Here is a 26,433-nt window from a genome sequence, read left to right on the forward strand (position 1 = left end):
GATGGTCTTGAGACGCCAACGCCAAGTTGTCAGATCTTTTATCAAGTGAGCGACACCATTTCAAAGCAGACGAGTCACTCACGCCGAGGGCACAGGATCCATTTAATTAACAGTTTTATTAAATCTGTCAACGCAAAAAAATAAAAACAGACAAGAAGTGATTCTGTCAATGTCTTAAGGAAGAACAGTCAGCATGGCTGAGAGTGAGATAAGAACGTTTTTGTTGTTTTTTTTGGTGCAAAATAAAAGAACTCATCGCATACCCTTTATTGCAAAAAAATTTGATTTTTTTTTTTTCTTTTTAAAATCACCATCAAGAGCCCAGACAAAGCAGCGCTGTTCAAGTAAAGGAGGGAGGGGAGAGGTGAAAACTGTGTAAAAAAAAAAAAAAAAGAAAGAAAAAGAAAAAAATCTTTCAATATTAATAATAATATAATAACAAGAAGAATGAAAATGAGAAATGAAATAAAAACATCTCTAATAGACAAACACAATCACCTCAGTATAAGACAAGATTCTGTCACGGTCACGACAACCAGAGAAAAGCTGTTTTCTTTTTTCTTTTTTTTAATGAATTAAATAGTTTTTAAAAATATCTCACCATTTACTTATACTCATCTTTTTCATTTATTGCGAAAAATAGGCAACTGGACTAATTGTGGTGTCCTGTGTTTGTGTTTGTGTGTCTGCATGTCTGCGACAGAACAATATTAAGTGGTGGAGATGATGAGGAGCGTCCTGGGAGTGTTGGCACTGAGAGCAGCAGCAGTACAGTGTGGCGACGCACTACTCTCATTAAGCCAACAGGTGGCATAATCCAGTCCACACGTCCCTCCCCCTTAAACGTGTCGGAGGAAGTCAAAGTGATACCGACAACTTTTTTTTTCTTTTTGTTTCCTTTTTTTTTTTTTTTTTTTTTTGGAATGATGCTTGTAATGTAAAACTTTGAACACGGCCACTCCTCGCTGCGTCAGTATCTCAGTTCTATGTACAAAGATTCCAAAGATTCCCTGAAGGACATCTACAAAGACGAGTGCAACCTCCATGTGACCGTCCACGATCCGGAGAAGTTCAGTGGGGGGGGGGATCACACACAGTTCCTCTCACGGGGGAAAGTGAGAGGAGCTCAGTACCGAGCGGACCGGGTCGATGTCCCGCACGCAGCAGGACTTCACCTGGCTGCTCTGCAAGTTGGGAATGATGGATCCTCGTTTAAGGAATGTTAAAAGCAAGGAGGAGAAGGTGGTCCTAATCTAGTTTGCTTCCTCGGGGAGGACGGGCAGGAGAGGCGGAGGGACACTGGAATGTCCTCAACTAACACTTTCTAAGTCCGTGTCCAGGATGAGTGATTGAAAACAGGTTGCGTCCATCGCTCTGTTGGCTCTTCCTCACCGGTGCTGATCCGTCAGCCTCGCCATGCATTATAAAAATAGTCTCTAAAGATCGAGCAGGCCTCCTCCACGGTCAGCTGATTGTAGTAGGTCTTTTTTTGTTTGCTCATTCTGCACTTTCCCAATCGGTCTCTGGCTGAAAAGCAACGACAGTCAAAGTTGGGGGGTGGGAGGGTGTCCACTGGAGTTGGTTTTAGAGGGTGTGTGTGTGTGTGTGTGGTGGTGGGGGGGGTGCTTTTGGAGTCAAAGAAACCAGGGTGTAAACTTTCCATCTGATGGTGCTTCTTCAAAACCACTGGGGTGGGGTGGGTGTGGAAGGGGGGTGGGGGGTGGACGTGTGCTGGAAAAAGGGGGATGGACTTTGTAGGTGGATTTTGGAGCACAGGCACTTGCGCTCATTCCCACCCACAAAAAAAACAAAGAAAGATCCACAATCCATGACAGCTTCCTTCCTGATGAGGTGCAAGCGACGCTCAGGTCACGGCAGAAGGAGCTCCTGGTCGTCAGTTTGTCACACGGCTGCTCTCAGGGACTGGAGGCAGCAGCAGCTAAGTAAGGTTGGGGGGGGGCGGGGGAGTCGTGGGGATCGGGAAGGCGACTGACGGACGAGAGAAGCGGACATCCCGAAAAGCAGGAGCCGAAGAAGAGAGTCTCTCTCTCTCTCTCTCTCTCTCTCTCTCTCTCTCTCTCTCTGTGGAAGACACAGTCACCGTCGGCTCGTCCCGGGAACCTCGTCTTCTACATTCCTCTTTTTTGGCAGAGGGGAGGAAGGTCAGGAGAGCGAGAGAGAGAGAGAGAGAGAGCCTCTCTCATCCAGCTCTCTGCTGCAGTTTCAGAGGCGGCCACCAGGTGGGAGTAGTACGCTGCTCGCAGGAGGTGGGTGGGAGAGCTAGGAGATGATCCAGGTGTGGCTGAGGAAGAGGATGAGGTGGAGGAAGAGGTGACGAGGAGGAGGAGGAGTAGCTAGGAGTTGATCCAGGGGTGACTGAGGAACAGGGAGGGGGAGGAGGGGAGGAAGAGGGTGGAGGGGGTGGATGAGCAGCTAGGAGTTGATCCAGGGGTGGCTGAGGAACAGGGAGGAGGAGGAGGAGGAGGAGGAGGAGGAGGAGGAAGAGGAGGAGGAGGAGGAGCTAGGAGTTGATCCAGGGCTGGATGAGGAGGAGCTGGAGGTGGAGGGGAGGAAGAGGGGAGGAGGAGCAGCTAGGAGTTGATCCAGGGGTGGCTGAGGCAGTCCCCCGCCGTAGCCCTTTTCTCGGGCACCATCTCCAGCATGGGCAGCAGGAAGTGGGTGAAGTGGCCGGCGTCCTCGTGCGCCCATCCGTACTTCTCGACCAGCACGTCGAACAGCGACCACGGCTTCAGCTTGGTGATGTGCCGCAGCTCGCCTGCAGGGGGCAGTTGGGAGCAGAGTCACTGGGAGCGCATAGGACACGGAGTAGGAATGTTGAGTTGTGGGGGGAGGGCAGGGGGTTTGGTGGGTCACTCAAACTCTGTCGTGTGTTCTGACCAGATGGCTGTTTAGAATAGTTTGTTTTGTTTGTTTGTTTTTAAAGAAAATCCCAAGAAAAGACAAACACTGGCTGTGGTTGGATCTCCTTTTTAAGCTGAGCTTCAATGATGTCCGAAAAACGAATTAATTACACATAAATGAGCACTTACGTGCTGATATGCTTTAGTTTATTTACTTTGTTTAATATTTGCGAGCAAATTCTGTAGTTTCATGGGTACATTTCATCAGCTTAGTCGTTAGAACTATTTTAAAAGTAGTTAAAAAAAAACAGTACTGGATTGCTGTTTTTTCATGGGATTTTTCTTTTGAAAGGACAATATACGTCAGTCTCATTGAGCTGTGGTGAAGTCCAGCCATGCAGCTTTTCGGTATTTACATACATATCAAAATACGTGGTGTTTTTTTCTGTTTCTCCCAAGCTGAACACATTACGTAGTGCACAGATTTACTTCTAAAGAGAAAAGATTTTGCGCTGACATTTTTTTAATGAGACTTTTTAATAGCCATTTTTTTGAAGCTATTATGAACACAGAGACAAATGCATTAAAGCCATCTCCAACTTAATCCAACATCAACCACCCAGCTAGATTCGCCCAGAAGTACACGTTATTTTTATTTTAGTCGCATTATATTATGGTTAATGAATTGAGTGACCTGGACCCCCCACCGCTCACCCCACCTCGAATGAAATGACACAGCAGGGCCTCGGTTCTGCAGGCGTCACCCAAACGCTGCAGCTCCGGACTCCTGGGAAGAGCTCAGCTCAGCTGCAGGAGCAAGTGCTGTAGCGGTGGGGCAAGAACCTGTAGCGCCTTGGATGAGAGCGCCACGGCAGCAGATGGCGAGGGGTCAATGAGCGGAGACGGGGAGGGGAGGGGGGGGAGGGGGGGCGCAAAACCGGACAGATATGCAAGGTGTTCACTGTTTGAACAGACGGAAGAGCTCCGACTTTTAGCACACGGATGCTAAAAGTATGACTGGCTAATAATAGAAAAGGATCGAGACCCAAGTCTCTTTTTTCCCCCCCATCACAGCTGCCATGGCAACCGCTCCATCCTATATGCTAATTAGATGGTGGGAATGTGGGGTGGGTTTCAAAGCTTACCTTGTACTAACAAGATATCACAGCTGTAGCGGCATAGACATGCAGGTTTTTTTTTCCGATGCCGCTACTGAAAATTACTACTTGTTTACATTTGGGTTTTTTTTAATACACTTTGATATCAGCTCAGTCTCGGCGTGCACGAACTGAAGAAAGAAGAGAGCGGCCAGCTGAGGGCAGACTGGAGACGCCCGGAGAGACGGAGTGAGAAAGTCAGAGCAGATGAACAGGGCGCAGGGAGATAAAATGAGGAACATTGAGATATCAAGTGCAGGCTCCCGACTCAGATAGAGACAACATCAAAAGAGGAATATTCAGCTCTCATGACGCAGAATAAACTATGAGGGAGGAAAAGAGAATAAATGAGAGAGAGAGAGAGAGAGAGAGAGAGAGAGAGAGAGAAAGTGCTAGTGTTATTAGCAGCACTGAACACAGATCCGTGCACTTACCGGGCTAAAAGACGAGCAGTGAGAGAGAGGCACACTTAAGACCTTTGCACTGCGGCAGCGAAGGCACAAGGCTCTGCTGTTTAATCCCTAAGCTGCCCGACCATGTGGCTACTGCTACTGTGCCAGCAAAAATTGACAGAAACCATTCTGACAGTCGTAGAATTCTTGCAGTAATCAGTTCACGTGTGTTTGGATTTGGTTTTTCCCCTTTTACTAATAGATTGTATAGATTAGCTATCTGCTATCTGCTATGCTCAGAGCTAATGACGAGGACAGTGATCATTTGCAGAGGAAATATATTTAAAAATTGTGCAAATTTTTTTCTAACGTCAGAATTTTTACTACTACTAATTAATCACCACTAGGGGGCATGTAAAGCGATCTTTATTGTGACGTCAGATACTGCAACTGCTAGCTATTAGCTACTAGCTACCAGCAAGCTGCAGCTGTGCTGGGGCTGCTTCCCTCAGGCCCAGACTAACACCTGAGCAGAACGCTGACCACGGTGTCGTTACCTTTCTTGGAGAAAAACTCTCGGCTGTACTTCCCAGCAGCAACCACTTTGCGTGGGACCTTCCCAAGGAGCTCCATGATCAGAGCGATGTGGTCTGCCCACCACCACATACATCACAGAGGGGGACAGGCAGGGTTTCAGCGTTACGGCATGCACACACTCGTCCACACAAGTGGCTGCGCGGGACTGACACACACACGGCTGCCTCGGAGCACGGCGGACGGATGGACGGACGTCCACTCGCTCTTTGGGAGCGTCGAGGACATCGATGAGACCCGTCGACTCACAGATCCAATCACAATTTTAGGGTTTATTTGCCAGCTGGCGTCCATTTGTTTTGTGTGTATGTGTGTGTGTCTCCTTCAGACATGTGTGTGTCCCAGTCCCAGCAGCTCTTTGGCCAGCGCTACCTCTTCGGTTGAAGAACTCCCGGGAATATTTTCCAGAGAGCGCAAAGTGCCTCGGAATACAGCCCAGCAGCTCTATGATGTGGGCTATGTGGTCTATAGAGGAGAGAGGGAGGGAGAGAGGGATGGAGGGAAGAGAGGGAAAGAGGGAATGCCGAGAGAGAGGAGGGGGAAAGGAGAGAAAACAGAGACAGGCAGTGCAGATTTAATGGGAAGAGGGGGATAGACAAGGAAGTGGCATGTAAAGAAGGTTGAAGGGAAGGAAACATGGAAAAGGCCGAGATGTGAGGAGGAGGAAGGGGGGGGAAGAGAATCACAGACAGTAAAGGAGAGAAACCCAGTGTTAGTGAGCTGTGCCTCCACAGCTGCGGGGGTGAAATGAAAATGATCGGCCCTGCAAGAGAGGTGGACGTGCATTTCTGTGCGAGAAAAAAGAGAAAAAAAAAAACTGCAGGCAAACTTGAAATTGGGGCATGGTTGTTTTTTTTTTTGTTGTTTTTTTCTTATTAATTTGGCGTCAGCGGTGGAAGATTAAAAGAGAACCAGTAGCTGGCAGTCAGGCGGTTCACAATGAACCCCCACACAGAGGCCTCGTGCAGAAGAACTGCGTCCTAGTAAGATGAGAGAAGGAGGAACTCAGGAATGGTGTGAGGATGAGTGTGCAAGCTTTGAATAAGGGATTTAACAGAGAAGGTAAAAAAAAAAATTTTTAAAATTGAGAATAATAATTTAAAAAAAAAAGGTTTGAAAGCTGAAGGTGCCATGCAATGAACTGCACTCCATCTTAAAGTAGAATACTGATGAGGTGTGACTTTAACGTTAGCTGTTGTTAGCTTGGTGCTACACCACTGCCCACTGCATGCTGGGTTCACTGGATCCTCTACGCGTGTTACGCTTCAGACAATCACTGCTACAGCAGCATGACGGTGAGTGGAGGCAGAGCAACAGAGTTGAAGGACAGGATTCACAGTGGACAGGAGGACAGGAGAGTAGGACGGCTACACTGTAAAACTAAGCTCACGTCAGGCCATTTTTTTATTTTTTTTTCTTTTTTCTTTTTGGATCAATGCACAAAACACATTTATGCAAAAACATAATTCAGTTATTCCTTCGTTTAGATACATTGATATAGTAGCAAAACTGATGAAAAGAGAAACAGTTTTCCCCCCACTAACTAAGAATTGAAAACTAAGAAATTAAATTAATTATTCAAATAGCCAACATTTTATGTAATATTTTGCAAATCACGGTGTAAGATTTTACAAATATATTTTTTAAAGCATTTCTGTTCTAAAACCAACACCATCCATCACTTTTTATCTTTACATTTATCATCTAGGAAATACATCCTTTGGGTGTAGACATGCAATATTCAGGAATAATTCCCCAGTGAGATCTCCTCAAATGGAGGGATACACACACACACACACACACACACGCACGCGATGTCTAAAAACATAAAGACAAGTGTACATCACAGAGGTTTAAATACTCACCCTCATCGCGGGAGTAGTCCTCTCCAGAGTGCGGCTCAAACAGGTAATCTCCAGTGGCCAGCTCGAAGGCCTGCAGGAGATCAAACTGGGTTCTAAACGCCGGCCTGTACTGCGGCTCACCTTAAGTGCCCTGCGTTATGATTCTAGCCCGGGTAGAGGAGCGAGCGGCAGGGTGCCGTATTCATGCTAAATAGCGCTTGAGATTAAGATCAATCAGAACATAGGGGTCTATTGGAGTATGACTGGGCTTCTACTGCATGTGTATGACGCCAAAGCAGCAAAGGGTGTGAGCGCTTGTGTCGGATGCACTCGGTGCGTCTCACCATGCAGGCGGTGCTCCAGATGTCCGCCGGGGTGCTGTAACCCGCTCCGATCAGGACCTCGATGGAGCGGTACTGTCTCGTCTGGATGTCCTCGGTAAAGTGCTTGTGCTGGACAACAAGGACCAGATGTGAAGGACGAGATGAGTGGCGCTGGTCTTATTTTTAATTCCCACACACTCTCACTGTGACTTCAATCCACAACAATAATAATAATAATAATAATAATTAAAAAAATCAAGTCGCGCTTCAAACAGCACAGCAACCTAACACAGTTCAAGTGAAGGCAGAACAATCAACACCATTTTCTCTCCAGCCAGTAGCTGTGTTCCTGTGAGCTCCACACTACACAAGTGTTTGGCCACATTTGCCTTACACTTCACCTCTATGAACTTCCAATATAGTTACGCTGATTCGAAAATGTCAGCAGAGCCTCCACTGACATGGTGGTGAACAGTAAATGGGTGAAATTTGCATTTCATTTGAACTTTCCCTTTAAGGCCGTACACAAGAAAGCCCGCCGGCGCTAATCGGCAACTTTCAATGAATCTAAGGCAGCTTGTAACCGCGTCCCGCAATCCCCCAACAGCCCTCCTGGTCTAGTTCACACACTGCGTGTTTGAACACGGCGCCCATCGAGTCTTACCACCCAGCAGGCGTTTCCAAGATCAGCGATTTTGACTCGAATGGACTCGGCATTGCGCGGGTCCAGCGGGTTGATGAGGAGGTCGGCAGCTCGGGCTCTGGCTGAGAGGGGAGAGAGGAAGAGGGAAAAAAAAGGAAGAGGAGGAAAAAGATGAGAGGTGAGATACACCGATAAAGCTTTTTACTGCGACCCAGGGACCGCTGGGCTCCGTCGGAAAATGGACTTTATTGTCTTTGCTTCGCCCGAGGCAATTATTTAAAAGCCCCTAGTCCCTCCGGGTAGACGTGATCGTGGAGGTGACCCTGGAGCTGAGGGTGAGATCATAGAAAGAACGCTTTGGCTGGATTAGAAGACGCAGGTACTGATGCAACGGCAGAACCTTGATCTGACTGTAGGACTGGGTCTCGCTATCCCTCAATAGATACACCTAAGGCACCGATGAGACACTGTGGCTTTGGAGTGAGAGATGGCACCCTTGCATCCTTTGGGTTATGGAGTGGGCGGCCTCCTTCACTAGTGTTCCGCTGATGAGCCCACGACATACGGCGGAACCTTGGATTTAAATGAGCAGGGATTACTGTCCGTCCGGGACCAGTTCTCGTTTACATCGAGATCGAAACTCACGTTCTCACGCAGATGTTGGCAAGAAGGCGGCGGATATCACCGACTGTTTTTGCAACGTGTCATTTTTAAAACTAACAATTCATTCATTCCACATTGTATTATTGCTGGTGTTCCGTAGATTAGATTTTTTTTTTTTATGGATTTGCAGTATATTTGAATGATTTTTTTTCTTCTATTTAACCAAAGGCAAGCAATTAAGAACATCCATCCATCCATCCATCCGTCCATTTTCAATACCCGCTTCCTCCTGCACTCAGGGTCTCGAGGTCTGCTGGAGCCTCTCCCAGCTGTCATAGGGTGAAGGCAGGGTGACACCATGGACGAGTGGCCACTTCATCACAGGGCCGCAAAGAGACAGAGAACCATTCACACTCACACACACACCTACGGACAATTCAGAGTTCCCAGTTTACCTCACATGCATGCAGGCATGTTTCTGGAGGGTGGGAGGAAGACGGTGAACCCGCAGAGAACCCACGACCTTCTCAATTAAGAACAGATTCTTATTTTTGATTTTAAACCAGAAGTCACTAACTGATCTATTGTCCTTTACTTTGGCACAGCACGGCATGTTTAATGTGGGAAAACTGAGTGGAAAAGACTCAAGTGAATATAGATTTCAAATCATTTTTTACAGCTTCTTTACCTTTTGGTGTCTCTCCCGTGCTGGAGGACGACACGGTGCGGCTGCGGTCGGCCGTGGGGCTGCTGGGCGACTGCTCGGCCTCGGCCGTCCCAGAGCCAGGGCCGGGGGCGGAGCCAGGGCCGGGGGCGAGGTCTCCCGGCTCTGGGTCCAGGGGCAGGTCGGGGAAGAAGGGCATGTTGAGGCGGTGGCGGTCGCTGGAGCCGTTGGTCAGCTCGCCGTTGTACGTCTCGTAGGCTGAGCTGAGCGAGTTGTCCCGGTCTGTGTAGCTGAGCTCCGACTCCACCAGGGGGCAGAGAAGAGGCTCGGTGGTGGGCGAGGGGGCCGGGGGCATGCTGGGGTTGGGCCTCAGCCCACCAGGGAGCAGCAGAACGTGGCCGTTGGTCTTGGCCGAGTTGTTCTTGTTGCTGTTGGGTCTGGCGGAGGGGAAGGAGGCCTCGGTCAGCAGGTCCGCTGTCGTGACCTCGTCCTCGTCATCATCGTCGTCCTCCTCCTCCTCCTCCTCATCATCATCATCATCATCATCGTCCTCCTCCTCCTCCTCCTCCTCCTCCTCCTCTTCCTCCTCCTCCAGCTCCTGCTTCGATTCCTCCTCCACCACAGACTCTGTTTTGCTCTGCGGCTCCTCAGTCTCACTCCCATCTTTTTCAGTCTCCTTGTCCTCCTTCTCCTGCTCTCCTTCCTCCTCCTCCTCCTTCTTGTCCTCCTTCTCTACCTTCTCCTCGGTCTCCTCCTCCTGCTGGTTCTCATCCTCGCCCACTTTTAATCCGCTCTCCTTCTCCTCCTCATCCTCCTCCTCCTTCTCCTCGACCTCCAGGTTTCCATCCACCACCTCTTCTAGTCCTCTTCCTTCGCTCTCCTCCTCTGTCGTCGGGGGGATGGGGGTTTCCTTTTCAGCGGTAGGTGTGGGCTCCTCTTCCTCCTCCGTCTCTTCCTCCTCCTTCTCCTCCTCCTCTTCATCTTCCACCACCTCCTCCACATCCTCGCCAGACTGCTTGAGGGGCACCTGCGTCTGCTCCTCGGGAGGCGCCGCACCTAAAACAGGGAAAATAGTTTCGGTTGAAGAAGAGAAAAAATGATGAAAGGCGAGAGCGAGAGTGGGCGGAGAGAAGATCAGCGCGAGGAAAGGAATAAAGATCGGGGAAGGATGCAAAAGAGAGACTGGAAGAAAGGAGCAGAAGGTGATGAGACAGAAGGTGGAGGAGGGAGACGGAGGCCCGAGCCTCCCGTCCTCAGCGAGACCAGGCGTGGGCCGAGCCGTTGGAGATGTTCCACCTCCCTCCTATTCATTCACAGACAGACTGAGCAAGCCTGCACTCACTCACACACACACACACACACACACACACACACTAATGCCACAAAGATTTGCAAAACACTCTTTTTTTTTTTAAATCCTCTCAACAGACGACCTAAATAAAAAAAAAAGGAAAATAAATAAAGAACAGGAAAACCTCAGCAGGATGTTTTCTTTCTTTCACAGCTCACATGCTTGAGTGTTTTGAAATAAGATGAAAAAAATGCAAAGTAGGACAAAAAAAACAACATTCCCGGACAAACTCACACTAATATCCACCTGCCACCAAGAGATTGTACGATTCATTTCTTTTTCATTGGCTATAAATTCCAATTAAAAACATAATGAAGTTTCTGTAACTAAACAGCAGCAAAAAAAAGAAAAAACAACCTTCCAGTCACTCACATGTGTGATTGGTCAGCCGGACGGGTCTCTCTCCGCCCTCGTCCTCCTCCTCCTCCTCTCCGTCCTCCTCCTCGTCTTCCTCGTCCTCGTCGCTCTCTCCCGGCGCCATGCTGGGGCCCAGCTGAGGCTGCGATGGCTGCAGCGGCGGCGAGGACGAGGCCTTCCTCTCCCGCTCGCACTTCTCCCCACCGTCCAGCGCACCTCGCTCCTCCCGCTGCTCTGCCTCCCGCTCCAAGGCTTCGATCTCCAGCATCCGCCTCTCCAGCAGCTCCGCCTGCCGCTTCTGCTTCTTCTTCAGCTTCTTCTTCTTGTTCTTCGAGATCTTGCCCACCTTGAGTGTGAGAGAGAGACAGAGCGCTGGAGTGAGTGGCTTGATGCCGGGGTGACAACAAAATGAATTTGCTTGATCCGTCAGATGTTCTTAAGTCCACCGCGTTTTTTTTTTTTCCTGATGAATTTTAACAACAAATCGTTTTGGAAAAAACATTATTGTTATGTTAGCTCAGGGCTGGGCAAACATTTTGACTGGCGGGCCACAATGGGTTCTACAATGTGACAGAGGGGCCGGAGCAGCAGCAGATGAATGAAATGTTTTGGTGATCCACCTCATAAGAACTATAACATGGGATAAGTAGAAAACATGTGCTTTGTCAATTGGAAATGAATCAAAGCAAAAATCCATCAAAATCTGTCTTCGAAGCCTCACAGTATTTTGCTCTTTACTGAAATGATTTTTTTTTTTAAATGTGATGAAATACAGCTATTTTATGACTCACTGATGATTAATGTCATTTCTTTAAGTTCAGAGGGATTAAAAAGCTTAAGATGCCGCATATGGCCCCCGGGCTGTAGTTTTCCCATGCCTGTGCAAGCTGGTTCAGAGTGCATTGGTTAGGTTTAACATGAATCACAGCCTGTTGTGTTCATTTAATGTGTCGTATGAACGGCCAGTTGTGATACTTCAGGCTAGCTAACGCAGCGTGAATGAACTTAAAATGCTATTGTGTGTGTGTGTGTGTGTGTGTGTGTGTGCGTGCGTGCGTGTGTGAGTGTGTGTGTGTGCACTCCTCTAATTTCATACTCACATCTGTTGCACTCACCGGTTTGAGCTGAGGCGCTGTGCTAACTGACGGACACAAAGAAAAACAACAGAAATGAGAGCTTTAAAAGAGTCAAGTTCAGCCTGCATTCGGATTTGCTGCTCGAAAAGACATTCTGCTGAAATGTTTTTGTATTTTTCGTATTTTTGACGGCACACCGTCAAATCCCTCCAGTCACATGGAGTCCTTCCACATTCTGAAAGTAAGAATTTGGTTAGAGTGCAGTGCAGCTTTCTCAACGTATAGATTGTTGAGACGACACAAGATTAACAATCAATTGCATGATCAAAACGTATCACAGACATTTTGTAACGTACAGATGATTGTAGGTCACATCAAAAAAAAAAAAAAAAATTTTCATGTTGATGAGAGACTTGTCTGACATGGCGAGTCCTCCAGTCTGTTTTGACAGCTGATGGTTTTGCATCTCATTTTAATTGCGTAGAAATGTAAGCAGTGTAATTGGACACCCTGTGGCTCAAAGTCACTCTTTGGGCTGATGCAAGCTATCAACATCTCGAGGGAGGTTTAGCGAGAGGACAAGGGTTCAAGTCCAGTTTGTCGAGCAGATTTATAATTTCTTATAGTGGAGCCATTTAGTGGATGAAAAGGAGAAAGAAAAGTCACTGCAGGAGAAAAAGGGTCCAGAGTATCTGTGGATTACTCCGTAAGCGCTCTTACGTCCGAGGGCCAAGATTTATCATTTATTTGCATTATATTGGCAGATCAAATTCAGGACTTCAGCTCTTGAGGCTCGGCATCAACTCCAGGCTTTTATTATGAACCATTCAGCAGCTGCTAATGATGCTAATGCTACGAATATTTCAAGGCTGCTTGAAGTACCTTGATAAGAGGCTTTGTAACTGAACCGGGTATAGACTGACCGGCTTATCATCAAACTCAACAGTGGCTCTAATAGAGTTGAATAAAATTCTGTTCTCAATGATGAATACCTTTCTAGACAACGTGAAGGTATATAAATGGTTGCTTTTACTTGAAGCTAAGCGCCAAACCTTTCCCAAGACCATTCCAGACGTTCCCTGTTTTTCCATTTTTCACGCTAAGCTAAGCGAAAAACCATCTTGGCCTCATACCAAACAAGACGTGCACGCCATGTTTTCTTAGTCACGCAGTTCGACCGCTAGATATGCACACTTACTTAAAAGACACAACTTGAGTTGACAGCTAAAAGTCAAATCTCCTGTCAGCTGATTTACGCAGATCATTTCTAACTGTGGAAGAACGTGCACTCCCCCGAGTTCCCCCTCCCCAAAAAAAGAAACGGCTGAAGTCCTCCTGCTTCTACCTGCTGATCCAGACGGAGGAGGAGCTCCGGCTCTCTGCCACTCGGTGGCCTCCATGGCCATACGTCTGACGAAGGCATCGTCCACACACATCAGGATGTTCTCCGGCTTGATGTCCGTGTGGATGATTTTGCATTTGGCATGGAGGTAGTCCAGACCCTGCAAGACCTGAAGAAGAGCAAAGAGCAAAATTCCAAAAAAGATACAAGCATATATTTACAGATGAAAAAAAAAACAAAAAATCCTGTTCTGCGGAAAGTTTCATGAGAAGCTAAAACCATGTCATCAACTGCTCCGCAGCAGCAGCTGCAAATGCTGATGGCAAATCCGGAGCATGGCGACACGTATAAATAGCTTTTATTCGTGTGTGTGTGTGTGTGTGTGTGCGTGCGTGCGTGCGTGCGTGCGTGCGTGTGTGTTGTGCGTGTGTCCTTACTTGTCGTATAATGCTCTTGACACATGGCAGTGGCAGGCCTTGGTAATTGGATTTAATAATCCACTTTAGCAGGTGGTGACCCAGCACCTCGAAGACCATGCAGACATCTGGATGGAAGCGGAGTCAAGGTCTAACTGTGCCACATCGCTGTCTCACACACACACACACACACACGCTGAGTGGATACGTATGCCGTTGACTCCAGAGATCTTGAAGTCATCAATCAGCTGAACAACCATGTCCTTGTTGGGGTCGCTGGGGTCGCTCTCTCTCACCTACGACACAAGATGGAGAAAAACGTGACGGGAGCGAACGCATTGAAGACGGGAGGACGAGCGGTGCAGGAAGGAGAGTTTAGGGAAAACGCATGTGGGGACAAATCAAAAGGTGAGAATGAAGACTCAAGAGTTAAAGCAGGGATGTCAAACTCAAATACACTGTGGGGCCAAGAGAGAGAGCACATCCATGCCGTGGAGTCACCTGTCTACTGTTTTCTCACGGGATTTCAAAATAAAAAAAAAAACAGGGCGGCAAAAAAATTTACACGAAAAACTGTGCGGAAAAAAAATAGCACGAAAAACAGAAATAATTACGCTGAAAAACGAGAAGAAGATTTTTTTTATTTGCCAAGTGAATGCAATACGCTTCCGTAGAATGCAAAGCTTAATACTATACAATAAACAACCTCACATTGCACAATGTAAAATTTAATTTCAAATTTAAAAAACTAATCAAAATAAATGAAATGTCATTAAAATCATCAGGCTATTTTTTATTTTCAGCCTTCTGATTTAAATTTCAACAGTAACCTTTTTTCCACAGGCTAGTAATACGTAAAATTAAAATAGCAACAATAAATCAATTAAGTCATAATGATGATATCCTTCAATGAACGTGTAAGCCAGACCTCACAGCACCGAGTGCCTCACACTATATGTCCCTTTGCCCAGTCCCACTGTGCAGTGATTGGCCCTGCCACGAGCGGCACTGCAATAAAGTCACAACGCCTCAAGCAACTTCCTATCTCAACCTCCACGCTCCCAGCTGCAGACTGAGCTTTAGTTTAGTGACGGGACCTGCTAAAACTGGTTATAGAACTCTCCCAGACTTGACGTGAATCCTCTGCAAGAGGTGGCGAGCCTGAACTGGTAGGCCTTTTGACTTTTTTTCCCCTCTGGATGCCAAAGCTGGATCCCAACGAATGAACTTTGTGGTCTCTAAAAAAGGATCACACACAACTGAACTTTGCAATTCCTAAAAAGGAGTACACAAATGGACTAATCTTGGCCAAGAGGCCAAGCAGTATTGATGATTATTTCTCTTTTGGTTTATTGTTTGTGAACTTATTATTTATTTCTTATTTATTAAGTTGTGTGCCTTAATTACAAATTAACTCCATGCCTACTTATGATTTAATGCTATTCTATATACACTCTGATTTCTGTCCCTTGCCCTATTTCATTCACAACGAGCTCCTGTAGTGAACTGTTTTTCTCTGACAGTCAGATTGTTTTTTTTCTTTGCAATATTGCGCCTTAACATTAATTTGTATCAATTACTATTAATACTCTATATTAATATAATAATATAAAAAGAAAACGTTACAAACATCCTGTCCTGATTGACGCACCAAAATACCAGCAGTATTCTGGTATTTGTAGTATTAGCAGAACTTGTGCTGTATAATGCCTTGCGGGCCCAATATAATTACAGTGTGGGCCAAATTTGTTCCGCGGGCCAGAGTTTGACACTGATGAGTTAAGGTGAGGAAGAGGAACACAGAAAATGGATCTGGGAGATGTGAAGGAGATTGATTCCAGCGTCCAGGGCATCAATACACATGATCACTGGCTCTGAAATGTTTCTTGACAGAAGGTGAAGACATTATGAGAGGGAGGGGGGAATGAAAGGAAAGCGTATTAAAGGGATAAAAAGAGATGACTGGATGGAGACAACAAGGAAGAGGATGAAGCAAACGAGAATCTCAAACACGGAAATGTCAAAGTCATCAGATTCTCACACATCGCAGCAGTTTAATCTCATCCAGCGCCGTCTCGGTGTAATGCTGGGCGCTCTTCACCACCTTCATCGCCACAAAGTTCTTCACTCTGCCATCACACACACACACACACACACACACACACACACACACACAGACACACACACGTACACACACCAAGGGGTTGTCAAGGTCGGTCAGTGATGAGTGCCTCAGTCACACCTGCACTCAGCTGTCACTCAAACTGCCCACAGTCACCACCACAGGAAATGCAAATGTGTCTGTGCTAGTTTTGTCATTTTCAAAGTAGTGGCAAGAAGCCCAACTTATTTTTCTAGGCTTTCTACACTAAATTGGTGCGTGAATGTGTGTGTGTGTGAATGGGTGAATGAGAGGCCTTTGTAAAGCGCTTTGGGGTACCGTGAAGGTGCTGGAAAAGCGCTATATGAGTGCAGTCCATTTACCATTTACCATTTAATTTCTCACTAATCTTCACTTATTCTCTGTAAATTATTTCAGAATAACTCAAGCGGAGGTTTGCCGGGAACTCTGTGATGCATTTGAATTTGATTTTAGGACAAATATAATCCAACAGATTCCATCTTCTTGTGCAAACTCTCTAAATGCGTGCCTTAATCCAACGAGCTCTCTGTGAATGAGGGACTGGATATGACCATCTGCGGAGTGACTGCATCTCCTCCTGTCTTATCACTGTATATGTAAGGGAGGAAAGCTTTTCTTCACAGGCCTCCTCACATTTATACTGTGGAGATTTACTGGCTCTTGTTCAAAAGCCAAAAGTCAAAATTTGACCAAGATCAACATCATTCTTCAAATGTGATTAATAAATGTCAGAGGTTAAAATGAAAATTTCAAAGCCTACAAAAAAAAAAAATCCTATTTGAGGTTTGTGTAGGTTGCAGTGCACCAAATCACCAGTGAATCACAGATAATCTTGGAGACTCTGAGAATATAAATGACAGGTAGAGGTTTATGTTGGTGACACTGATGATTGATGCGAATCAGTGGAGAAATAGAACACACAGTGTGTGAGATGAGCCCGTTGGATCTCAGATAAATATTCATTTGGTCAATTTTCTTGTAACATATGAACTTTAAGATGATATAAAACTAATAATTTCATACATAAGAGCATAATTACAAAAATATATTGGGTAAAACTTCATGATTGTGACCAGAGACCAACATTTGGCTGTCAAATAATGTGTATATACAGTATGTACAGAATTTGGACAAGCACTTGTTTTAATTGCACACACCATTCATGGATGAATTACTTTTATTTGGTGTGGGTTTTTTTTTATTTTATTTCTGCATTTATGGTGCAGCTACATGCAAACACACTACAATGACCATCTTCCTAAATAGAACAATGATAATTGATCGTGATTTTTCTCAAGAGTTCATCGTGTGTAAACGCATGTTTAAAGAGCTCTAATGTTTCTACTGAACCAGCAGCTACAACAGCAGCTCGCTGAAGAAGAAGCCGTGAATGTTGGATGAGGGTGCAATCAGACTGGAGACAATGATCATCAGTATAATTAACACCAGGGATACAAACTGTCATCTGAGTGTGAGAGTCGCTCGGCCTTGGTGTCAGCGCAGGGTGGAGTCAGGTTCAACAAGTGCGTGTGTGTGTGTGTGTGTGTGTGTGTGCAAGGTTATGTGTAGGACTCTAACGAGGGCCTCCTTTGTGTGTGTGTGTGTGTGTGTGTGTGTGTGTGTGTGCGTGTGTGTCTGACTCACTGTATGTCCCAGCACAGCCATACGGTGGAGAAGTGGCCCCACCCCAGTTTCCTGATCACATGGTACCTGCCGTTGAACAAATCCCCGATCTTCACCGGATGGTAGCCTCCTGAGAGAGAGAGAGAGGGAGAGAGAGAGAGAGAGAGAGAGAGAGAGAGGGAGAGGGAAGGAGAAAGAGAGGGAGAGAGAGAGAGAGGAGAGAGAGAGAGAGAGAGAGAGAGAGGGAAGGAGAAAGAGAGGGAGAGAGAGCGGCGGTGGTTAAAAGGTGGCCGTATGCGATAAACGGGCGATGACATAAAATCCATCGGTGACTGCAAGCGGAAGGAGAACATCAGGAGACGGAGGGAGGTCGAGAAGGCTGAGGAGCTTCGCTGGGAAACGGAGCAGCGACGAAAGAACACGTGTTGAGCTGAGAGGAGCCTTCGACGCAGAGAAAATATCTTGACACATTGCAGGTGAATGTATTACAGGTAAAGATACAGTGATAACATGAACATGTCCGTTCATAATAATACATTATTTCCCGAACAAAAAAAGGACAAACATCTGCTGCTTCCATCCTACAGATGTCCACAGAATGTTCATCTGAGTTTGCTCTTTCAGAGAAATCTAAATACATGTTTGAAAGGCAGATGACTAACATGCAGACTTCTTCTTGCGTTTTCAGACTTTTTGTGTTTACTGTTTTATTTTGATAGTCTTGTCTCCTTGTATGTTTCTGTGCTTTACATCCTGTTTCTGTTTTCCCACCTTTTTAACTGCCCCTTGATTTTGTCACCTGTGTCTTGTTGTCAGCCCTGCTCTTGATTGTTCTCACCTGTGTTCCCCTGCCCTCTTGTGTAAATAGTCTGTGTATTCTTTTGTCTTTGTCAGGTCAACAATGATGTCAATAATATAATATCAATATTTGTAGTTCTTCATGGTGTTTCAGGTTCTCTGTTGTCTCAGGCTCTTGTCATGGTTTTCTTTTTTCCTACCTTGTCTCTCTCTTTTGTTCAGTCTCCCGTTTTGGTTTTTGTTCATTTTTTCATGTTTTCATTTTCCCCCCTTAGTTTAGTTTTGATGACTATTTTACAGTTTTTTTACAATCATCCCAACACAAATTCCATCACTTCACAACATTTCCAAAACTCTTCACACAGTTTGCACAACATCAGCCTGTGTGACTTATACAGTTAAAACATTTCTTACAAAATGTTTTAACTTCTTTTACAGACAAGCTCTACCAAGACCAAAACAATTGACTTTTACTCACAAATTTACAAATGCTTTCACACGGTATGTCAGAACAGATGACCTCATGTTCTAAATTGAACCAATAGGTTAAATTTGAAGTGAGCAGCAGTTCACTTCATAGATTCAAATAAATTATCTCTTGTTTTTTCTAATTGTCATTGAAAAGCAGCTGACTGGAGTTATGCACATTAGTCAACTGATTGAAGTCAGGAGGGGGTGTCTGGTTCTTTCCCCTTACTCCCCCTTCATCAACCCCATTGAGGAGCTCTTTTCAGTATGGAGATGGAAGGTCTGTGACCACCATCCACATGCCCAGGTGGCCCTCCTGGAAGCCATGAATGCCGCTTGCCAGGAGATCACACCTGAGCACTGTCAGGGATGGATCAGGCATGTGAAGAGATTCTTCCTGAAGTGCCTTGGCAGGGAAGACTTCCGGTGTGAAGTAGAGGTGGCCCAATGCAGAAGACCTGGCAAATTAGGGTCTCTTTTTTCTTTATACAAGTATTTTTCTTTTTTTTCATTCTGTGTGTCCACACATCGTTGAATGGCAATGTTGTTTTTTTTCTTGTGGGCTTGCAGTATTTTTTTTACAAATAAAGCCTTTGCAAAAATTCCATTAGAGTTGTGATCGTCTTTTTTCCATGAAACTCATTTCCACTGAATGTTTGCTCTAAAGAAACATTGTATGCATCTAGGACTACCTCATGCAAAAAGAACCTGACATACCTGTAAGAGGAAAAGAGACGACCGTGCAAAAACTTCACAAAAGAATATACTGCAGGTTCTGTGAATCCAACTGGTGTTTGTGTTTTTTATGACAGTGTTATGTGACTGATTGAAGGTTTCTGTTGGAAGAGAGGAGGTGTTGGTGTTTGGTTGATCTGGTGTATAGTGTTAGCATTTTAAGAAATGAGTGAGAAGGATCAGTCATTGTGTTCCGACGATCGTAAAAAAAAAAACTGTAAATAAACTTTTTTTTTCTTTCCTGCAACCTGGATGTGTCTGTATTTTGGGTCCTCCCCCCCGCCGTGACACTTTTCACTGGCCAACAAATTCTTAGATTTGACGTAGAATTCCTTGCAGGATACCTTCCACTAGCGCAGGACAAGTAAGACAAATTCAAACTTTAAAAAAATATATAATATTTCCATGTGAATTACAGATGCTGAAGCAGTACACATGTTTTATTGGTATCTCAGGAGAATTATTTAGGTATTATTTGCAACAGTGCCACCTGGAGGTGGATGTGTTTACATCAAACATACATTAAAAAATGCTTTGTTCTCTCAACAACAACAAACACAGCGAATGCACCAACACAAACATGGCTGCCGCTGTGTCACTGAACAACGACCAAAGTGTAGCCATGTGACTTTATTTTGAAAAATAAATAAATAACAGAAGTGTTGCACAGTCTGCAATAACTTAGACGGAACACATATTGTGCCACTTGTCATGACGACGTTTATCACTACAGCTGCAAAAAAAAAGAAAAGATAACTGACAATGCAAAGAAACGGCAAAGAAAATGAAGACAAGACTCGCAGCTCATGTGCTTCCGTGTGCGGCGGCAGCGTCGTGAAAACAGTGCAGCCTGCAGGGCTCCCTGAGCCGTCGCTGGAGCTGCTGAGACGCTGGCATTCCTACTCTAGCTACAAGCAAACAAGCAAAAAACCAAGCTACCAAACTACCAAACAAATGTGAGCGCTGCAGCATCGCAACAAGATCACAACAACCGTAGGAGCCACTTTGTACTGATTTTATTTATATATATTTTTTTTTTTTGTTTCCCTTTAAGTCAAGTCGTCACATTCATGACTCCCTGCTGGCAGTTTTTATGGTATCACACATGGATGGATGGCCGACCAAAGGCCAGGTTGGATTTTTTTTTGTTGAACACAGTGTGTGTGTGTGTGTGTGTGTGTGCGTGTGTGTTTGTGTCTGACCTTTGCAGTAGTCTGCTGGGTCCTCCTGCTCCTCATCGTCAGAGCCCAGGATCTCCTCCTCCGGCTCCGGGGGCCCTGCCGGCTCGGGGGGAGGCGGAGGGGGAGGCGGGGGAGGGGGGGCACTCACCGGAACTTTCTGCTGGGTCTCAGGCCTGAAAAAACACAACAACCTATTTAGAATCATTTGCAAAAAAACAACAGATCTGGTGCAAACCCGTTGAACGAGTCAAGCTGAGCTGATAAGTGATGTTTACAGCCCAGACCAGGGGTCTAAACTACGGCCCGGGGGGGCATATGCGGCCCGTTAAGCTTTTGAATCTGGCCTTCCAAACTTGACTTTAAGAGTCGTTTCAATGAAGACATAAATATTGTGGGGCTTCAAAGACACAGATTTTGTTGGAACTTTGCTTTTGTTCATTTTCACTTCTTTTCTGCAGGATATATTTTTGACGATTAATCAATCCTTCTACTCCTGCTCCGGACGCCCCTCTGTCAAATTTTAGAGCCCGTGGTGGCCCCACAAGTCAAAGAGTTTGCCCACCCCTGGTCCAGACGATCAGTGAGTTGAGGAAGAGGAGGGGATGGAACACAACACACACACTGTGATCCCTTGAGGAATCGCTGCGTAATCCGTCACTTGTTCTGTAGACAGAGAGGATGAAGGCAGGCAGAACTGAGGTCTTTCTTTAGAGCCGCATTGCTCCACACCGTTACAGCTGTCGAAACTGGATCCAGGCCCATGAGAGCAGGAACATAAAAGGCAGCTGATCTCAAACAGACCTTCTTTCAGGCCAGGTTTGCAACCCAGGCCGATTTACCACTATTAATTAGTCTCGCTCAGGGCCGCTGCCACCACAAACATTATTCCGGCAACATTTTCTGACCTCTTTAATGGCTGAACCGCACGCAGGCGGCCACTAGTTGTGCCCAAACACTGCAGATTGTCCAATACCTGGTGCTGCAGACGCAAACCACAGCCCTGCTCCAGCAAAACACAAAACAAATAGACAACATCCAACCACTCGAAACGGCCAAAACCGAGAACTTTATGTGAGAAAAGAAAATACCCTGATGATTTTTACTGGATAAATACACGTTTCAAATCTTTTGAAACGAAAGCAGGCCACACCCACAGCCGTTGTGACAAAGAAATATTGTCGCTTTTATTCTCATATACAAAACCACTGGCAGCCTGTTATTAGAATAGATAAATAAAAAATAATAAAAAAAATAACAACATCCCTACTGTGAGCGTGTGATCCTGACATTCTCAAAGAAAAATCCCCCATCATGATTCACCTCAGGACACCAACACTGCTTTTATTAGTTGCATTAAGGTGATATCACAGTCCAGCTTCATGACACACGCACACACGCGCGCACACACACACACGCACACACACATGCACTCCTCAGACAGCTGCAGCATACGGCACTGTTTGCAAGTTTGCGCGCTAAATTAAGACGGCGAGAGCATCAAAACACAAACATACAAAGCCGAGGCTTGTGAACGCGAATAAAACTGTGGTCACAGGCGCAGACACATGATGGAGCCTCCTGGTGGTGCGTTGCCATGGCAACTGCAGAGCAAGGAGAAGGGAGGGGGTGGGTGGGTGGGGGTATCCAGAATATGGAAGAAGTGTTAACGTGGTGGCAAGGCCAGAAACCAGAAACACACACACACGCGCACACACACACACACACGCACACACACAGCAGCGATGGTTCTCAGTAGCTGTGGCGAAGGACAGCAGACAACTTGGCATTGAGGATTTTTATTGCTGTTTTACTGCTGCCGCACACTCACACACACACACACACACACACACACACACACACACACACACACACACACACAGCAGCGTCCTTGCAGCAGGAGCCGAGCTCCTTTACCAAAAGTCATGTACAGAGTCGTACATTATATCTATTAGCTCACTGCTTTTATATTTATCACCACCAGCACCAGCGGTCAGTAACACGGAGGAGCGAGAACAGGGACGCCACACGCTGGGGGAGAGAAGACGGACGGTGATGAAATGGATAGAAAGTGGGATTTGAGGGGCGAGGGAGGAGTACGGGGGCGAAGAGAGAGAGGAGAGCTTAGCCCAGGGGTGGGCAAACTTTTTAGCTGTTGGGCCACTGACTGATATGTAGAATGTGCTTTAATGTCAATTGAAAATGGACCAAAGCAAAGTTACAGCAAAATCAATGTCTTTGAAGCCCCACAGTATTTAGCTCTTTATTGAAATGACACTGAAAACACTGAAAACTTGATGAAATACAGCTATGTTATGACTTACTGACTATTAATACCGTTTCCTCAAGTTCAGCGGGCTGGATTAAAAAGCTTAACGGGCTGCGCATGGCCCCCATGCCGTAGATTGCCCTTGCCTGGCTTAGACTGAGACAGGTGGGCAACAGGGGAAAAAACAGAGCCTACAAAAATATGGGTGAGGGTGAAAAGACAGGATATTATGAAGGTGTGAAAAAAATAAAAATTAAAAGCAGAAGGTGGGAAGAAGACGGAGACAAATAGCTTGAAGAGGAAATCAGACGAGAGGCCAGACAGGCGGAACACTGGAGGCTGACGGTGCACAAAACAGAGGAGGCAGAGAAAATCACATTGAAAATCAATTAGAGGGGAAAAAAACACATTTAAAATTTCAATTGTTTCTTTTTTTAATTTCTAAATGTTTTTGTTGTGAAGCGTAGCTTTACACACCAACTCTTCGACTCCACCTTCAGTTACGCTGAGAAGCAGGCGGCGCTGCTGACAGAGTGGGAAAAAAACCAGAGCAGCAACAAACAGCGAACGACCAATCCTGCTGACGTTACGTGAACTGAGGCCGTCGCATTCGCGGACACACACACACACACAAACACACACACACACACACACACACCAACAACCAACCAAGACCTTGACAAGACATTACCAAGAGTATAGAGTATTGAGATCCAGACAAGACCCAGAGTGAACATATCAAAGAAAAATCACAACAAAGAAGAACACATGACCACTGTCTTTATTTTAGCTCAAGTTTGCTTCTATTCTTCTAATCTTTTTTTCAGAATGGTATCTTTTAATAATTGTCTTTACATTTTTGCTGCTTTGCTAGATATTTTGAACCACTTTCAAAAAACGTTGCTTCATAAAATTAAAAAAAATAAATGACCGGGAATTATGTCATGACAAGCATGAACAACATGTGTCAAAGCCTTTAGTGTCTGAGCTCAACACTAAAAATACACTCATCAATCTCACTCTTGTTGGTCCTTCATATCTCTGGGGATGAGGAGGTGAAACAAGAGCTTTCTTTTCTTTCATTGTTTGTCATTGCAGTGTTGGCTGAGTCTCCAGCGAGTCTGGATGGAAAATCTCGAGTCCCTCCAGTCCGAGACCGAGACTAGACCGAGACCCTTAATAAGTGGTTTGGAGACCAAGACCAATCTAGAGTACTACAACACTACCTGTGTGCACATGTGTGTAATAAAATAGGAGCAAGAGCAAGACCACGCACGTCTTCAACACGAAGACAGATGATAGTTTGTTTGTTTTTTCACTGCGAACAAAGCAGCCTCTTGTTTGACTTTGCTGCTCGGTGGAGAAATGAAAAATAAAGCCAAAACTAATTTGGGGTTAAAGAGCTGCCCGCACTGGATAATCGGGGAACAGGAACTTTGCGCAGTGAAAAACACTTGTGCGTGTTTGTTGACGTGCCATTGCGTTGCCTTCAGGCGGTGCGGGAGAAAGCGCCCAGAATGTCCCACGTGTTTCAGGTTTTGTTTTTGTTCCCCGTGAAGATCAGCAAAGAAAAAAAGAAAAAAACCCTGGCTGGACGTGTCTTGGTAAGTGGCGGTATATTTCCAAAATAAGCGCCACGAAAGAAAAGGAGGAGAAACTCAACATTTTCTGGGGGCTCCCCCAGGTCACATGACTGCAGGAGACTGTGAGCTAGAAGCAGACGGTGGGTGTTACTGACATCCTTGTCGTGTGTGCAGACATGTCCAGACCACACCAGGACAATAACCCCAACCAATAACCTGCTGCACTTTATATTATTGCACTGTTCTTGTTACATTTGCACTGTTGTACTCGCTGTTGTTGCACTGTGGCGTCTTCTGTTCATATGTTTCATCTATTTCACCTACTTTTTTTTATTTTATTTTATTTCATTTTATTTATGGTATCAACAGACCTTACTGCCATAATTTTGTAGTATATTTTTTGCAATGACAATAAAAATCTATCTATCTATCTATCTATCTATCTATCTATCTATACATCTATCTATCTATCTATCTATCTATCTATCTATCTATCTACATCATGCACCTTAAACCCATGTGCAACAAAAAATTAAAAGGCACAAAAACCTCAGATTTTCCAGACCACACATGACCCTAAACAACCCTCAGAGACTCTGCACAAATCAGCGCTGCAGACGGCATTTTCTTTTCCTTTATGCAATCACTTTGAATTATTATTTTTTTCTCGCACAAAGCAGTTTGTTTGTACGAGCTGGTTCATGTGCCCCGGCAGCAGAGAGGTAACGACCAAGTGTCATAATTCACAGCTGAAAACCAGTTGGGTGCATCTCTGCAGCGCACAGAACTGGGAGCGTACGTTTAAAATATTGCGACACATTAACGAGAGGAGGAGGAGACAGAGAGCTGGTTCCTCCACAATCGTAAAAGGAAAAATGTTGTTTTTTTTTCCCCTTTCTCTTTTTAGTAAATTCCACGTCAGGCTTTGACGACATGGTTCCATGTGCCTGGCCAGTTTTGTTGCCGAACTGTCAGCAGGGAAAGTGTCAAGTGTGGAAGTGAAACACCTTCAAAACAAGCTTTTGTGTTGATATAAATACAGGCGTGTGTGTGTGTGTGTGTGGACAGTGTCGTAGCTACATCATCAGACTGTCTGAGTAAAGGATTTCACGGAATAATATCCCGGCTGCTGTCTTGAAAACTAAAATGTGGAAGAGCAGCCATCACAAGCTAGTAAACTGTGTGATAAATATTGCTGAGTCATGTGTGAGGCTCCGGTCATAACTCATCGCATGTCGTAACAACAACATGGGCTCACTGCAGAAATTAAACATTTTGTTCAAATTGTCAAGCAATGACTATGAAAACAAACTAGTAATAATACTTTTAATTTGAAATATATTACTGAAGTGATGCAATTTGAAAAAACACTTTGGAGGCAAAAGAAACAACTTGACACGCAATACAATGATTCTGCAAAAACAGATGTATTCAAAATAAATGATGTTTCACGTATTTCCATATCTGTGTGGCTCCAGAGGAAAAACGCACAAGAAACACAGCTAAGTGTTTTTGTCATACTTACACACCCAACTGGCAAAAAGCATGAATAATGTATTTTAACTCAGCCATAAGCTGTCAGTTGGGGGGTTGGGACTCTTTTAGGACAACACTCAACACCCGACAAAATTGCCTCAGTTGCGATCCCTATAATTTCTCAAATTTGGCTAAAAACAGGTTTTAATTTACACTTCAGTGTCAAAATGCCTACATCGATATTTCGTCCTAAACTGTGAATCGCATTTTTTCTTCTGCTTTGGACTATTAATAGTCACGATTGTGACTCTTTAACAGCAGCAGAATCTCATCAGAGTCAATTAAACGCACCACAGTGGTTCATTTTAATGAGCGTGGCTCGCTTGTGTCTTTCTTCCAACTGCTTTTTTTTTTTCTTCTAAACAACAACCGACCGATGGCGCCCAGACCTAATTTCTGATGACGATGAGGGCTTTCATGTTTAAAGCAGCAAGGAAACGTGTCTCTGATTACAGTAACACGTCTGAGGTTAACACC

The 26,433-nt window shown here is 45.3% G+C and overlaps 1 protein-coding gene across 9 annotated transcripts in view; it reads right to left on the reverse strand.

The window, feature by feature from the left end:
• Window positions 1-84: 84 nt before the first annotated feature.
• Window positions 85-26,433, reverse strand: part of srpk2 (SRSF protein kinase 2) — a 57,016-nt gene continuing 30,667 nt past the window's right edge. For 2 of the 9 annotated variants that reach the window (XM_076038078.1, XM_076038081.1), the window contains 14 exons: window positions 20,593-20,744; window positions 17,411-17,519; window positions 15,665-15,752; window positions 13,832-13,919; window positions 13,645-13,751; window positions 13,211-13,376; window positions 11,890-11,930; window positions 10,805-11,135; window positions 9,106-10,137; window positions 7,836-7,936; window positions 7,193-7,300; window positions 6,870-6,939; window positions 4,968-5,060; window positions 85-2,776 (listed from right to left, as the gene is read on the reverse strand). In XM_076038078.1, the coding sequence (XP_075894193.1) occupies window positions 2,592-2,776; window positions 4,968-5,060; window positions 6,870-6,939; window positions 7,193-7,300; window positions 7,836-7,936; window positions 9,106-10,137; window positions 10,805-11,135; window positions 11,890-11,930; window positions 13,211-13,376; window positions 13,645-13,751; window positions 13,832-13,919; window positions 15,665-15,752; window positions 17,411-17,519; window positions 20,593-20,744 (2,671 nt within the window). In that variant the 3' untranslated portion in view covers window positions 85-2,591. The other 7 variants (XM_076038080.1, XM_076038085.1, XM_076038079.1 and 4 more) reach the window with 7 other exon arrangements.

This window comes from Nelusetta ayraudi, unplaced genomic scaffold (assembly GCF_046127955.1).
Source record: "Nelusetta ayraudi isolate G7.1 ecotype Tasmania unplaced genomic scaffold, CSIRO-AGI_Nayr_v1 ptg000053l, whole genome shotgun sequence".
NCBI classification, from domain to species: Eukaryota; Metazoa; Chordata; class Actinopteri; order Tetraodontiformes; family Monacanthidae; genus Nelusetta; species Nelusetta ayraudi.